We start from the raw sequence: 17,573 nt of genomic DNA on the forward strand, positions 1-17,573 counted from the left end.
TAATCTTGAAGAACATCATGTAACAACCAAGACCACCACATCTTATGCTGGAACCCCGCTTTTCTAAGCTGCAAGCACATTCAGTTCAGCCCCTTTTTCCTCTTCAAGAAACAAATAAGATTTTTACACTATCAATCATCATCATAAAAACTGTAATGAGTATTTGGTTAGTTTGAGCAATAAATAGGATGCAACACATATAATGCTTGTCCTAGGAGGAATCTTACTTGAATAAAGACTGAAAAACACTGAAGAAATGAGAAATATATGCCCTTCTACAAAAACAGAGTAGATTCTAGAGAAACACAAAAAAAAGGCCACACTGACAGAAATGACTTCATTCTCATCCATTTTCCCTACAAAGCCTTAATAGAGTTTTATTATACTGATACAGAATAAAAAAATACAGTAGTTAGATCAGCAGAATTTATCTTAGTAATTCTCAGTCTGCACTATCAATACACATATACAAACTTTCAAAATCTGCATATTCCTGCTATGTCTTGAGCTTCATTCCATGGAGTCTCCCTCCCCACTCCTACTTTAGCATCAATTAACCCAAAGAAGGTACATTAGAAAAAAAATCATCCAATTTACTTGCAGCTAAACAAGCAAAACCAGTAACTTACCCCCACTTAACAGCTTCATAACCAACCAAAGTTCGTCCTTCACCACAAAAGATGTGTAATAGGTCACCACATTGGGGTGATTGCATTGACTCATTGCTTGAATTTCTTTCTGTAAGAAATACAAAGCCCAACATAACACAGCCAGCTATCAGTTCTGCTTGTATAGAGAGAAAGTTCAATTTCCAAAGTGAAGTACTACAACAGAATTGAAGTATGCATAAAATATGCATCAACTCGCCAAAACATTTCAATTTACCTATAGATCTGCATGCAAGACGAAACATGATTGCAAAGAACATGAGGGAGGTTTGGCCAGGAGATACAGGCATAAGTACACCAATTTTCTTCTGAGCACAGCACAGAAATTACTGTTAGAAGTCCCAAATTCAGAGTGAGCAATGAAGAATGAGCAGTCTCCAAGAGCTGAAGGTACAGATATAGGCTGGACAACAAAATGCAAGGGAAGAACAAAACGTACTGCTTTCCTGTTCAAAAGGGTTATGAAAAGAGTAGAATGGGAGCAGGTGGAAAAGGAGGAAGTAAGTGTTGGACAAAGAACACAGCACCACTGGCTCAGCTACTGTGGCATGGACACGTGGTCACCAGAGCCACGCAATCAAACAGAAGTGCAAGAGGAAAATCAATGTTACAGACCAAAAGTCAGAGGAAACAATTGACTAAAGAGCGGAGTCACCAACAGATGCACAACGTGGCACTACCAAGTAACACCATCTATGACAAGCCACAGCTGTACACATTAAGAATGACTGCCTTGTATCTGTTATTTCAAGCAGAGTCCTTTTTCTATTCACTCTTTCACATAATTGTTCTGTAACACCTTTCCAGCAGCCCTCATTATGCTGCCTAACCTTTACGTAGGAGCATTTAGGCCTTGTCTGTACCAGAGGGTTTGGCTTCATACCAACTCAAGCTCCCACAACCCTACATCTCCCTCTCCACCTCTGGCCACAAAGCCCTGATCTATCGCATGGTGCTAGAGGACATGCTGCTGGAGGGTGAGCCTGTCAGGGAGCCAACCCAGCTAAAAACTAACCTTTTCCACCTCCTCTCCCTCCCTGAAAAGCAACTTTTCTCAGGTGGACCCAGGTTATATGCTGACTCAGCAGCACTGGCACAATGCAGGCACTACAGTAGTCCCTCTTAAAGCTGCCACAGATGCAATTTTCAACTTTCAACCTCAATTCAGCAGCCATTTCAAAGACTCTTTTTTTGCAGCCACTTTCTAATAAAAACTTAATTATATGTGTTAAAGACTGTGATTTAATCTTGTGATGCCTGTTGGTGACTACTGAGTCAGGTTGTAATTTGACACACATTTCAGCTAGTCTGCTGCCAAGTCCTCCTCCCTGTACAACTTCTGAGTCCTGAACCAGAGGAGGATGAATGCCTGGATAGAACCTGAATAACTGAGCAACTTGCAAACAGCTCTCCCCCTGCCAGGAGACAGTAAGTGGAAAACAGAAGATAGATAACATGGGGCACACTTCCCTTTCCCAGAAGACGTGTCAGTTTAAACACGAGTGAAATTCCTGCCTCAGGCTCTTAGTTCAGCTACCCATACTAAATCTTAACTGTAACTCTCCCACTCATGTTACTATTTCATTTCTTATATTGTTTTATTGTTTTCCTATGCTGGTAATACAGCAATGGCTCAAAACGTGTATCTGCTACTACTGGGCAAAAACACACCTAATTTAGTTTTTTTTTCACACATTAATACTGTAGAAATGTAACTAATTTACTGTTATTATTAATGTTATTACATTAATACTGTAGAAATGTAACTAATAACTGTGGTAAGCTTCACCATCTTTAACTGAAAAGTGCTTAGAATATTTTGTGTGCCTGAAACAACTCATTGGCAAAAACTGATCTATCACAGTAAGGACAGCCAAAGGCACCTTTTGTCTCAGCTTTGGTGACTTTTCTTTAAAGAAAGTCTTTGTCAAACAAAAATAAACAAACAGAAAGCACTCCACGAGAGATAAGGGATTAAACTTCAGTCAGGAAAGTATTAATTTGTAGACTTGCTGTTCTGGACAGCCCCTATCACACAGAGAAGGGTGTCCCTCCACAGACTTCAGTTACTTGGCTGAGGCCCATGCTATGCACAGGTGAGAGAGAAAAGCATTCATATAAAATGCACTGCCAGAGAAAACGCTTGCAGCAGGTCATCGAGGAGCATGCCTCAGAGCCTTCTTCACATTCACATCACTTTAGACATTGGATAACACCAAAGCCATAAGAGCAGTAATAATTTTAAATTTAAAAATGCATCCCTCATCCCTCTGCTTCTCCCTCCCTTGTGCTAGCAACAAGCGTCTGTGCACCGCATCAGGAAACATGTCCAGGTTAAAAGCTAACTTCTTTCTGGTCAAGTTAATCCTGATCCAGTTTCACTAAGCAGCCGCACAAAAATGTGTGTTAGCCTAAGGGCAGGTGGATAACATAGTTAATAAACAACTGGCAGACAGCTCCTTTTGAGACTCACAGGACTGGGTCCAGCTCCCAGGGACCAGGCAGGTGCCACCGCTCTATGAGTGCTTCCCCAGGGCCCCCCTCTGTGGACCCCTGGGGTACAGCTGTTTGAGGGGTCTGGTTTAACATCCAAGGGGCATCTCCAGCCAGCCTGCCTTGAAGGGCTATCCAGACCAGAAATGCAAACAATTTAGAAAAGTCTATTCAATTAAATAAGCCATTCTATAAGAATATTCTTTGGCTTGTAGTGTTACGGTTTTTTCAGTTGTTTTTGAAAAAGAACAGGAGGTAAGGGGATGGAAGAAGATGTCCCGTCAGCACAGTACTAAGGACAGGAACTCATTCCTTGGCTCATGAGGTTAAATTACATTTACCTTACAGCAGTGAGAACACAGGACATTGCAGGAAACAGAGCATCGAATTTCAGGAGTTTGGCAGTTTGTGTTACATTAGTATTATTTAAACTCCCTCCCACACTGCCATTCTATTTTAACTGACACTGGCCCAAATCCTAAATCTGCTAACGTGGGCACCAGGCTCACTACATTTTCCGCTTCTCTGAAGGCCACACAGCTCAGAATTTGTGAAGGGTGCCTTTGCACACCATCCGTAAGCACTCAGCAGCAGGGGTTTACAGAACAGCATGATCAGAGGGCAGGCAGTTTTAGAACATCCCTGTGCCAATGGAAACTGTTTGGTCAGAAAAATTAGTGACAGAAAACCGAGCAGAAAACAGGGTTAAAAACCCCAAAACAGATGAGCATTCCAAGTATAATCAACTGAAATAAAAATGTCAGTACAGTTGTAACAAGTTTTGAAGGTCAATGATGCTCTTTTTCTGAGTAACATCTCTAATTTTAAACTACTTTGAAAATCTATTAGAACTGAGACAGAGCAAGTACATTTCCCCTCACAGAAGAAGGGTTAATTATGTGTGTGTAGGCATACACATGTGTCCATATAAAAATGAATCATACATAGCTTTTTTTTTTTTATTTAAACCCTCCTAACCAGGAACTCAGGTAAAAACAAACCAACAAATAAAAGAAACAACAAAATCTGAACACAGAAAAACAGAAACTGACTTACATTAAAAGAAATAGAAAAGATGGTATGGACAGTTGTCTTTGTACCAAAGGAAAGTAGCACGGGACCAAAAATTCAAGACCTATGACTCATTTGGAAGACAGCAGAGACATGTCAGCAGTAAAAATTCTCACACGCTTGCTAAGGTAACTTTGTACAAGCTGGTAACTAACTGCAGTAATTTCTCCAGACCACCTGAGTTTCTCTGCAGATATTCAGCAGTTTTGTCTGGTTTTATTTGTTGTAATCCAGTAATTGTTAATTCTCATTACTGGTTCAAATTCTAACAAGACCAAATTTTGACCATTTTATATTACAATGATTAGTATTTCTGGCTGTATAGAAATGTTCTTTATGGTCTGTAAATGTTAATACATCATACACAGCATCTCACCATCTCTTTCTAAACACAGATCAGAATTTATCTTTTGAGCTTGTAGTTGACAAACTCAAAAGATAAATTCTGTGAGCTGAGCCTCACCACCTCAGAGGTAGTTTCCACTACCACAATCCTCTTAAACAACACAACAATATCTCATACAAGCTGCTACATAAACTGAAAGCAAATGCCATCAATCACAAGGGGAAAGGCATTTTGGGTCCTCCACTGTAAAAAAAGCCATTTTATCTGAAGAAACTGGACGGACCATACCCTCTGTATCAAATTCAAGATATCTTTTGCACTGGCAATTCCCTGCTGAGGAGATCATTTCCTTCAGAGGCAGGAATTTCTGCATTAGAAAAAGCCCACAGTCTTTAGGCAGTAGTAAAACCTGTGGAACAGAAGAAAGTGTTCTCACTTTTAGAATGGTTTTGTCCTTCAACTCTTTTTATGCTGCCTATATATAAATAAGCATTAATTTTATAAGCACTTGAGTAGAAGTATTAGAAAGCAACAGGTTTTGTTCTTTAACAGTTCTTTGTGACGTTGGATTGCCATAACCAGTGCAGTCAAAAAACTCTTGCAGTCCCTTTTACAAAGAGCCTCTTATAGGCCCCTTCCTTCCCTGATCAGTGACCCAAACAAACAGCATTCCTCAAATGGCTTGTTACTGCCTATCGGAATAATGCATGTTATTAGCTTTAACAAGAGTTTCCTTGTGTAGATGGCAGTGTAGCCATTCCTACTTCTCCCCTCAACAGTTATCATTACAAAATGATCCAACAACTAGTTTTTCACATGTTTTGGTGCTTTAGACATTTTAAGTAAACCTACCAATTATATTTTTAATTAGTGTTTAATCAAAGCAAAATGTATCTTTCCTTGGTATTAAAAGACACACAACCAGAGAATAAACTCCTGAAAGCGAGTCACCAGAAGGCAACGTGTAAGGTTCTTCCCACAGTTCTCAACAATTAGTTAACCTAAAATCCAATTTTAAACTTCTTGGTTTTGTGGCATTAGAAAAAGTATGTTAGCAGAATATATTTTCAGGGGAAGGGCATAATTCCTTCCGATTATTTTCAAACCCTTTTCCCACTATTAGCCTGAATAAAATTCTACCCTCACTCTTGAACCAAGCAAAAGAAAAAAAAAAAAAACAACAAAATCAAAACAGAAGAGAGTCTCCATGCAGTATGTTCCCCTCTGCTTTACTTACAAGTAATTCATCCATACTGGTCTGGCATTTTTCTAGGTTGATCCTCTTTATTGCCACACGTTCTTGCCTGGGTTTGCATAGTGCTGCCTGGACAACTGCTGTAGCACCACTACCTGAAAAAGGGCAGAAAAGGAACACGGTCTTAATACAACATGAGTTTAAACCAGTGACCAATGTAAGAACCCTACACTGACACAGAACTTAAAATCTGCTCTTCATCCTTTTCAGTGCTTTCCCCACATGAACACCTTTCCACTTGGCAAAGCAACATGCACACTTCTCAAATGGAGAAGAAAAAACAAAGTTACTGTTCCATACTCCAAAAAAGCATTCCCAAGCTGACAACTTAAAATGATGTGCTTATTTATTAAATCACCACTCAAAGCATTTCATAGTTTGGAAACCGTTACACTTTTGGTTTTGGACACATCTGTTTTAACCAAGAACATGACTTGCACAGCTAACACTACATAAAACATTATGCCTTCAAGTCAGTCCCTGTTTTAACCAAGGATTAACCAGGTTTTAACCAGGTTTTAGTTCTGTCTATGTAATGAACAGAAAAATATCAATAAAATTGTACATGCCGATTCTTCTACAGTTTCACCTGTGTTCCTGCTTATTCATCATGATTAGGGTAACATCCTACAAAAACCATGCTGATTCTTGTAAAGAGTGCAGGAGGCACAAGTATCACACCAGCAGTAAGAAGATGCACCGTGCTGAGTGGCCCCAGCAGAGAAAGTTAGTCATGCTTACTCAACATGCAAATCACATATGGTCAGACAACTACACTGATAACAAAACTTAGTGGAATTTAACAAATTTTGGGAAAAGCATTAGAATAATATTCTTTAGTGTGCTTTACTTGCAAACAGCAGGAGTAACAGCTCAGGTTGCTTTTTTTATCAAGCACCCACTGGCTTTGCCTCAGTCAGTATTGCCTCACTAAATTAATGAAATTATTGCAAGCAATATTCAGAGAGATTTACCTGGGTTACACATTTGCTGTCACTTCAAATACTGCAGTGTATGCTTCCTCAAAGTAACTGCTTTGTGTTAATTCATGCAGAAATCTAAATTCCCCCAAGGAGGAGCTTCTCACCTGTATGTAGTTCTAAATTATTTTAATACAAATTATGGACTTCTTGTAAGTCATGACTTGAGCAACATGTTATATTGGCCTGCTCATGCACTATGTTCTGTTTATGCTCAGTAATCGGCATGTCCTAGATGAATACTAAATGAACAAAAAGCCTTTTGTTGTCAAGCTCTACAAATGTGGATTCAGTTACTTAAGAACAACTGAGAGCTTTTCCCTCTGCACATCTGAAAACAGCACCGACAACACCTCATGACTGGAAGTTGTTGTCCACGTTTTAATTGCTATTTGCTTAGCTACTTTCATGTATTGTTAGTTCACGTAACATTTTCACCCAAATTGCAAAGCTTTTTAACAAAGGGTATGAATTTCATTACAAAATTCTGAGCTCATCTTTAAAAAAGTCTCAACAGGACTAACTTGCCGTGTTTTTGCAGGATGCGGTCACAGACAAATATTGACATGTCCTGTTCTGCCTGCTTACAGAACAAAGCCTTTAAAAATTCCAATAATGTAAGTAATAAAAGAATTAAGAGATATTTCAAAAATTAAATAAGACATCCCAAGGAAAGAATCACTAAGTCAGCACTATTCGACTCAAGACAGACCCATCTACATCACTTTAATGAACTTCTCATACACTAGACATTGAGACACAAAACCTCTTGTTACTTTGACTACACAACTGTAAGTTAGGGCGAGGGAAGCAACCAAATTTTTAGCTCTTAAGGATACAGGAACGAAGACCAAGATTTTTCTTCAGGTATCTTTTTCATCTATACCAGTCGTTTTAACTACTTATGGGAAACAACCAGATCTTCACTTTCAAAACAGACTCAGATACAAAGGCCACATAAAGGACAAACAGAAAAAGTACACAGAAAATTTATTCAGCCGATGCCAGGATGAAATCATGCCTGCTTCCTCAACTTAAATGACAGCAAGCAACACTTCAAAACATCTTGGAAAAATCAGATTACAAAACAAAAAAGGCCTGTGACATATCTGACCCCATCCCACTATATCACTTGCTTAAGTTCTGTGAGACCCAAAACGAGACTATGTGCTTACTACCATTTAAAAACTCTTGACTGAAAACTTAATTGTGAGCTATCCTTATGCACAAGTTGAAGATCTGTTCCTCTTTTCCCTACTGAAAGGGGACAAGATGCAAGATTTCAGACCATAAACTAGAGTCTGAAGTTTACGTATATAAAAAAGCCTTTCAAGTGCATTTCCCTGTTTTCTCCTGAGACGACTTGCAATGGGATATTCTTCACCACAAGAATATGACGCTCTGACAACGCAAAAAGCTTTCTATGTTTAGAAGAAAGCCAATTTACTTGGTTTCTTCTTTCTCCTTCCTCTTGAATACCCTATGTAATATTTTGATAATAAATGCAGTCTGCACAGCCTGCATTCTCAGTGGGACATACATATAAAACCTGTCTGAGAAAGCAGTTTCAAGTACTGAAGTAGGAGCCAGGCACTTGGCGGATATATGCATCCTTCCTCTTTAAAGGTAATTCCCCTCTCCTGCTCTGGCTTTCGAGGTGAACAACAGGGGATAAAGATGTGGAAAATCTGCAGCTCTTCCATCTGGTCAGAAGAGTCCTTTTGTGTCAGTAAAGAGATGCCCTTCTCTAGTCTACTAAACAAAGAGAAGCGTGAAGTGTGCCAGGGGAGTAATTGTTATAAACAGAACAACCCAGATATGCATTTCAGTCAAGAGATAACAGACTACACAATTAATGCACTACCATACAGTGAAGCAAAACTGTCACAGACAACTGTTTAGCATAAAAAAATAGGGTCACAGAAAATTATTATAGAAGAGATTACATTCAACCCATTCCTTGACAGAAGGCATGACTTCTTCAGGTATGCTGAGCCTTACCAGCCTTCCAAAACCCTCACAGCAGAGAACATACAAAACTACAACACAATCAAAGCACAGACTAGTTTTAGCATCCAGTTTCTATTTCAGAAAATGATCTAGTATAATGAAAGCTCAGGCTGGATAAACCATGAAGCCTTTACCACCCAGCTGTCTCCTGCAGAAAAACAAAAAGACAGGCTGAGAAAGTTGGGACTGTTCAGCCTGGAGAAGAGAAGGCTGCGTGGACATGTCATAACAGCCTTCCAGTATCTGAAGGGGGTCTACAGGGATACCAGAAAGGGATTCTTCATTAGGGACTGTAGTGATAGGTCAAGGGGTAATGGGTTCAAACTTAAACAGAGGAACTTCAGATCAGATAGAAGGAGGAAGTTCTTTACTGTGAGGGTGGTGAGGAACTGGAATGGGTTGCGCAACAAAGTTACAAATGCTCTATCCCTGGCGGTGTTCAAGGCCAGGTTGGACAGAGCCTGGGGTGACATGGTTTAGTGCGAGGTGTCCCTGCCCATGGCAGGGGGGTTGGAACTGGATGAACTTAAGGTCCTTTCCAACCCTAACTATTCTATGATTTTATGATTACAGTGGTCAGACGCAAAATAAAAGCTCTGTAAGGACAACGGGGTTTTCCCACTACTGGAAAAGTTGTCCCCTGCTACAGAGAAGTTCTCTTTGCCAATTTCAAAAGTTAACAGTGAAATAATGCAATTTCAGTCCACATCAAGATGCTTACTACTCCCATTTCACAACAGGCAACAAGTCAAAGTTTCATCTTGCACTGACATTTTTGCTGCATCCTTCTCTCTAGTGTAATGCCCTTCAGCTAACCTGTCCCTTCATTCCATGAACCATGTGCTCCCTCTACCATGATGCCCTAGCACAGCAAAGCCATTAGAATTGCTCTTAATTATTTGGGTTCATGCAATAGAAACCTTTTCAAGAGCTATTACATACAGCTGCACTTCACTTCTGAAAAGTTTTAACCTAGAAATCGTTTTCATATAAGAACCTCAGACACAAACACTTATCCAGGATTTAAGTTTATCTGAGTAAGTTCCTTCAAGATGTTCTGTACCTGACATAAAGGTAATTTTTCTTTTTTTTTTTTTAAAAAAAAAAGAGGAAGAACCTGTCTCCAGCTGACAAAAAGAAGGATCCTGGAACAGGTGTGATCAACAACTGATGTTAACATTCTAATTTAATCTGCCCTCCACTAGTCAAGTCTCAAAAAGACAGACAGTGAGGTGAGATGGCTGGACTTGCACATTGCATATGCACATGTCCTTCTTTATACTAAACTTTAAACCCTTCTGAAACTTAACTTCTTCACAGAAAATGAACTCATGATTTCTCTATCTTCACATGACATGAATGCTTGTGTTCTTAAGAATTTTACAATAATCAAATATAATGCACTAACGATTTCTGCTCACTTTGTCTTCTTAATTCATGCTGGATCAAATCTCTCCCACTGTAACTAACTTGGATATTAGATTGCTTATCCTAGCCATTAGGCTTAGGACATAATAAACCTAAAATACAGTAAGTGTTCTACGAAATCTGCCCATGCACAGAACTGCTACTTCTGCATTTTCATCATTCAACAATTATTCTAATTCTTCAATTAATCTCATTAATTATTCATGGCGCTATAAAAATAATATTTTTTTCTGCAGTTGAATATTTAAAAACATCACCATTATGCCTACAGAATCACTGGGTTATTCAACTGTTGCATATACCTTTTTGTGGGAGAGTTGTTACACAGCCTTAGAGGTCTATTTTATCCCATACTACTTTTCAAAAGCACACTGTATAAATAGTCCAGAAAAAAATCTCCAAAGATGACAGGAGTCTACAAATACTTCAGTGATCCCACTGAAGTCTTAGAGATGTAGCCTAAATGTCCATATCAAAATTATTTTGCCTTTGAAGCTAGAGTAGTAAGTCAGTATCACAGCTCCCTCGCCAGTTTTCCAATCCAATATACTATATTTAGTGCAGAAGCTGTTTTTATCCCCCTGTGCTATCATAATTAGTCTTTAAAGTGATAACATAGCAGGAGACACAGTTAGCAACCTACCTGACAGCCCAGCATTTCAACACTCAAAAGCTTTTAGCCCTATCAATCACAAAAGATAGGGCATGTAACAAAACCACATTCCTTCCCTTATTTTAAGAAGGCACCTACAAAATAATTCAAGTCTTCAGGACAAGCTAAGATGCTAATGAAGTTGAGGATCAGCTTCTAGGAGTGCATCAGAAACAGGCAGCAACCACAATGTTTCACTTTTTGCCTGTCTTTGGATAGGACACTGCACATACTCCAAAACACACCTGGGTACTTGATATTGAAAGAAAGGTGATGTATTGCAAAAGCAATTGGAGTGATACCAAACACCCAAGCAGTTTAATGCCTGTCTGTATGTGTCACCACCAAAACTATCTTTTAACTAAATACTCCATGGCATTGAGTCTTCTTACACACTAGTTGAGGAGGTCACAGAGAGCATGGTACATTTCAATGTGTGGTGTGAGAGCATCTTCACATTTATTAGTAACCCACACCAAGGAGACATCAGCACTACAGCACATAAGGAAAACCTAAACAAAAGCAGTCCACTTTCAACAGGTGTTATCACAGGTGTTATCTTCTCCCTGACTTGTCATTTAAAATAGATGAGTTGTCTAAATAAAGAAGTTGAAAGGGAACTATAGCAACCCAAATTAGACTGTCTTGGCAAACCCTGTATTATAAACACTACCTAAGATTAAATTCCTTTTGCTCTGCTCCACATCTCAAATGTCTTCATTAGAAGTGTTATTTATAAAAGTGAAAAATGTTTATATAACAAAAAAAAAAATCCACAATCACCACTATTTCAGAATTTGCAGTCATCAGAACTGGAATTTGCCTTGTGGAGGTACCAAGATAAGACTGGTGTGATTGGTATCCTCTGCTCCCAATCCCTTGTAAAGCGCTTAGCATAACTAGCACTATTTTACAAGGCAAGCAGCATTCTCTTTGACTGAGCATGTCACATATTCATATCAAATGTGACACACAAACCAAGTATCTCTGTTCCAGTTTGCAGAACTGTTTTCCTCACAAGTCCCACAGTTTTCATGTCTGCTTGGCATAGCTTATCACTTTATATACCTAGTTCACTTACCCCTTCATTATCATTTCTCCAAGGCTGTGATTATGAAGTAATATAAAGTACTGCAGTTTAAGAGATTAATGAACTAAAGAGTATGGAACTAAGCTTAGCAGTGAAAAGTCAAGTTTTATACCTGGAACAATCTCTACTCTCAATCATATTACCTTCCATTATGAGCTGCCATTGTTAAAAAAAGTGAAGCAAGGCATTATGTATAAGGGTAAAACACTGTTTCAACATTAGAACTTACAAAAGTTGTGGAACTGGAATAGGGAATTCAATGCCACCAATAAATAGCACACATCAGGTCAGATAGCAAAGAGGTTGCCTATCTTTGCTCACCTAATGAACACCTAAAATGCCTCTATTTTCTTATCAGCATATAAAGGTAACTTGTGAATTCACCAAACCTACAGTCTAGAAGATATGTGTGCCATTGCACAATGAGCAAGTACCATCACACATAATAGTCCATTATTTAAAGAGATTTAAAAGGAATACTTTTCTTTGGGCATGATGAAAAAGAAGTAACTAAAAAAATTCATTTGAGCTCAGTGTCTAGAAGAAGAAAGGGAAGATATCTGTTAGGTTGTCATTAGGTTAGATTATGTAAAGGAGTATGCTGACAAGAGTGTGGATCACCTATAAAGGTTCTCTGAGAGAACTCCCGAGAAGACCAAAACAATGAACTGAGCCATATGTAATAATGGCACATATGTACAAGGTATTACTATCTGCTAAACTACTCAAAAGCAGAGGAGGGAAAAGAAAATCTCTGAGGTACCCAAGCCCGTCTCCAGTTAGCATTAGTTTTGTAATCAGATCTGCACTGGCTTCCTGCAAAATGACAAAGAACCCAATTTCACTCACACTGCAAGTTTGTTAGGGAAGAAGAAACAGACAATATAGCAGCCAAACAACTTGCAGCAGACTTTTTCACCTACGCTGCTGCTGCTCTTACAGCACGGTCGGCAGCAGAGCTGTGCTGCACAGCCACCCAGCTGGCACGCTGCAGGCAGGAGTCAGCTCCTCTTGTACAATCACACTGGGGCTCTCATGCGATAAGGAGAAATGTGGATGTACTGTACTTGATGTGAATGAATGCAACAGATCCCTATTCATTCTGCATTTCCCCAATAAAAGGCATGAAAAACACTTGAAGAGAAGGGTAAGATTTAAGAATTTATTACAAACACTGAAATGGATTTTGCCTGTCATGTCACTACCTGTTCATCCTTATAATGTAGGTCAGATTTTCAGGTAATAAAGTAAACTTCTTTTATTCGGGCTTTTTCTTTCTTGAGTTACAGTTGTACCAAAACCTTGCAATCCAGTTCACAGAACCAAAAGCTGTATGAAAGAACATCTGTGTAAAACTGAGACCTTGCTGTCTTGATATGCTGTGGTTAGGTCAAAGACTACATCAAGGACCTAACTGATCTCACTTTTTTAATTTAACCTTTTTCTCAGCATTCATAAAGTGCTACATAGAGGAAAAATAAATAAAAAAGAAAATTAAAAAAAAAAACAAAACTTTGAAGTACATGTAGGAGGTCTTAACAATTTCTGGCTTTACAGGATTTTAGCAGATTAGGTGAATTTTACTCACATTTGGGGAGGATTTGTTCTTACAAGATTAATGCAAAAGTGTCTTTTCCCACATTACGTCAATGTAGTTCTTAAACATCTTTTCTTTCTTTCTTGAGAAAACAAAATAAAATCACGGCCTTCAAACAATCTATTTGCAAAAAAAGTAAAAAAATAAATAAATAAACAAATAAATAATATATATATCCCCAGGGCTTCTGTAGAAGATAGGGTTTCTACAAGAAATCCAGGAGATCCTCCTCTACCTCATTAGCCCTCCAGAAAGCATTCCAGCAGGGGCGTTTCTTTCGTCCTTCACTGATCTGAAGAAGCATGAATACTTCACTCAGACACATGCACCTCAAAAAGTACCTTTGTTTCCCACAGTCATTTGAAAAGCTGCTAAAATAAACTTCCTTATCATTCAGTCAGCTGCACAACAAAAGAACATCAGGTAGCAACTCTCCATTTAAACCAAAGAAGCTTATCCAGAAGAGAAAGGGAAATCTGACATCATTCTTCCCTTCAAAGTTTTGTATCCAAATTTGTTGTTTCAAAGGTCTAGAGTTTTATCCTAGCATGAACAGTGCACACAAGAGTTTCACAGGAAAATTTTAACAGTAACACTTTAAAAGGATCAACAACATAATTTAGAAATACACATACCAGGATTCAATTCTTAAGGGCAAAGTGTCCCATCAAACACACGAGAAACTAAAAATTTCCAGAGAGAAGAAAAAAAGCAGAGGAATAACCAACAAAGTATTTGAAATTAGAGGGAAATCAAAAAAGAACACTAACATGCACTTAGTTCTATTCCATTGCATTTTGTTTTAGAGCAAACAGGGCAGTTTTGAAGTGAATACCCTCTCCTTGATACTCCTCACAAAGCTTCTGTTTGCGTGGCAGAGTGGCTCTTGTGTGTGCAAAACAAACCTCCTTTGGAGGAACCTGAACTGGAAGTTCTGCCCCAGCAGAAATGTGCTATAGTCTCTGAAAGATGTAATGGTTCAGACCAGTTCTGGGTAGAGGACTGCAACATAGAGGCCTCAGCACTGACTGATTCACTCCCCTTATCGGCTTCCATTTCCCCAGAAACTTGTAGACCTAAACACAACTAAGATACTAATGAAATCCACTGTTGAACCAACCTGTTATCTGCAGATATTCTCCATATTTGCCCTTCTGTTAGCAGGGACACTTTTGTCAGAGTTGTTTCCTAAATTTAAGGTGCTCTTTGAAAGAGCAAAGCTTCAATCAAGTATTTTTCTGCTGTTTCACACAAAGATGCCACCAAAAATTGTTTCAAGCCATGGAATCACAAAAACAATTAGACTGAAAGTGTTCACTAGAGATCATTTACTCCAATCCCCCAGTTCCAAACAGGGTCAGCTAAAGCAGGTTGCCCAGCCAGGTTTTGACTATCTCCACAGATGGAGACTTCAGAACCTCTACAGGCAACCTGCTGGAGTGTTTGAGGACCCTCAGAGTTAAAGTCTTCTTGCATTAAGACTGAGATTCATCAGATTTAATTTGTGTCTGCTGCCTCTTGTCCTGTCCCAGGGCACTAATAAGAAAAGTCTGACTCCCTCTTCTTCATTCCCCTCAATTGCATAGTTACACATATTGGCAAGATCTCTCTGAGCCTTCCTTTCTCCAGACCGCATAGTCCCAGCTCTCAGCCTCAAATGAAGTACATTCCAGTCCCTTAACCACCCCTGTGGCCACAGACTTGCTGAAGTTTTGCAGGCTCACACCTGAAGTACAAAGCTGAGGAAAAACTCTATTATGAGAGATTCCCTGCACAGGCTGTTTGTCCAAGCTGAGACACAACCAGCACAGCTAAAGTTTCTGTTGTTTCCCATCTCCTTCTTACCTGCCCATTCAAGCTTCATTCAGCTGGGAGTTTTCAGAGCACCACAAAGAAAAGCCCTAGAGTAACATACTCTGAACAACATACCTTGAAGAAACAGCTATTTTGAAATACAGCTGTCTACACAACAAAGATTTACTGGGGATGGGGGGAGGAAATAAGAATAAATCACCCTTTTTGTATCAAGGAAGAAAAAAGTTAACCCAGCACTTAATATGAATTACAGTCTAAACAGCAATGGCATCTTATCATAACAAACACAGGTGTATGACACTGCCTCAAAAATAAAGCTTCTCCTTCAATGTTCACAGATGTAAGGAAACATCTTTCTCCAGCACTCTTCTAATACAGAATGAGCTCTTCCTAATAAAATACAGAATAAAAGCAAAACCCCTTTCCTATCATATGCTCTAATATTATCTTTAAATACTTGATTACGTTACCTGGCCAGATATTTTTCCCTGAAAGACAAACTCAATGATCTAATTTTTAGTTAAAATATATTCAGAAAGGAAATCAGGATTGTGATTTCATTCCCCCTGTTGTTTCATCATCAATACAGAAAACTTTATTCAATAGGCTTAAAAATCTGGATATATCTAAGGCAAAACTCACATTGGAAATGGCTCTGCATAGCTACACAATAACTCGATATATGGTATTCTCTGCAGACCAGAAGTTACCTTAGCAGGGTATCATCTGAGCTGCACACAACGCTGTTTAATCATAGAATAGTTAGGGTTGGAAAGGACCTTAAGATCATCTAATTCCAATACCCCCTGCCATAGGCAGGGACACCTCACACTAAACCATGTCACCCAAGTCTTCGTCCAACCTGGCCTTGAACACCGCCAGGGATGGAGCATTCACAACTTCCCTGGGCAACCCATTCCAGTGCCTCACCACCCTAACAGGAAAAAACTTCTTCTTTATATCCAATCTAAACTTCCCCTCTTTAAGTTTTAACCCGTTACCCCTTGTCCTATCACTACAGTCCCTAAAGAAGAGTCCCTCCCCAGCATCCCTACAGCCCCCTTCAGATGCTGGAAGGCTGCTATGAGGTCTCCACACAGCCTTCTCTTCTCCAGGCTGAACAGCCCCAACTTTCTCAGCCTGTCTTCATACAGGAGGTGCTCCAGTCCCCTGATCATCCTCGTGGCCCTTCTCTGGATTTCTTCCAACAGTTCCATGTCCTTTTTATGTTGAGGACACCAGAACTGCACACAATACTCCAAGTGAGGTCTCACAAGAGCAGAGTAGAGGGGCAGGATCACCTCCTTTGACCTGCTGGTCACGCTCCTTTCAATGCGGCCCAGGATACGGTTGGCTTTCTGGGCTATAAGCACACACTGAAGCTGGCTCATGTTCAGTTTCTCATCGACCAACACCCCCAAGTCCTTCTCTGCAGGGCTGCTCTGAACCACTTCTCTGCCCAACCTGTAGCTGTGCCTGGGAGTTAAGCTGTGCTTAACTCTACCTTATGCAAGCAGGATATATTGAAGGTTTGCTACGCTGAACCAGATTTCCTGCCCCAAAAAAAAGCTGTTAAAAGAGAATTACTGCTCTTTTCTGAAGTAGCACTATAAACAAATGCTGATGTTGATTTAGGTAGCATATTTTATTGTTTCTCATTTAATTTGAAAGTAAACACTTGGAACAATTCTAATACCATGAATGAAATATTTTCCAAGTCTTCCGGATGTCACCACATAATGCATCATTCTCTTCTGAGAATGAAGAACAGCAATCTATGAAAACAAAGGCAGTATTGCTACTGCATTGTCATGAAGATCTCTAATTAATACTGTAGTGTTGAGACACAAAGCATCTTCAGCAAGTTTACCCCAACAGAACATGCCTGCTAGAATTCAAGTCTACTGTGGCCATGCACAAGCAAAAAACTCACCCATTTCTCGTCCTCCTTCCCATGAAACAATGGAAGAGTTGGAACAATATAAATGCTATGATATCATTAAGTTTTCATCAGGTGATTCTAATCTAATTCTAATGAAGTTCCTAATATTAGCCTGAAGTGGTTCAGAGGCTAGGAACACAAGATACTAACAGGAATAAATTGTAAGTTTATGTCCAATCTCCATAATAAAATGTCTTCAAAGCAAAGAAGTGAGAACAGAAAAGCA

The 17,573-nt window shown here is 39.3% G+C and overlaps 1 protein-coding gene across 4 annotated transcripts in view; it reads right to left on the minus strand.

Annotated features, from left to right (window-relative positions):
* STK39 (serine/threonine kinase 39) overlaps positions 1-17,573 on the minus strand; it is a 107,738-nt gene that overhangs the window by 82,562 nt on the left and 7,603 nt on the right. For 2 of the 4 annotated variants that reach the window (XM_057423793.1, XM_057423789.1), the window contains exons 2-3: positions 5,816-5,928; positions 630-738 (exon numbers count right to left, since the gene is read on the minus strand). In XM_057423793.1, coding sequence (XP_057279776.1) covers positions 630-738; positions 5,816-5,928 — 222 coding nt within the window. Of the gene's footprint in view, positions 1-629; positions 739-4,866; positions 4,988-5,815; positions 5,929-6,807; positions 6,953-17,573 lie in introns of those variants that run through there. The other 2 variants (XM_057423790.1, XM_057423791.1) reach the window with 2 other exon arrangements.

This window comes from Pezoporus wallicus, unplaced genomic scaffold (genome assembly GCF_028554395.1).
Source record: "Pezoporus wallicus isolate ANWC-B61680 ecotype Strahan unplaced genomic scaffold, APGP_CSIRO_Pwel_v1 contig_1181, whole genome shotgun sequence".
NCBI classification, from domain to species: Eukaryota; Metazoa; Chordata; class Aves; order Psittaciformes; family Psittacidae; genus Pezoporus; species Pezoporus wallicus.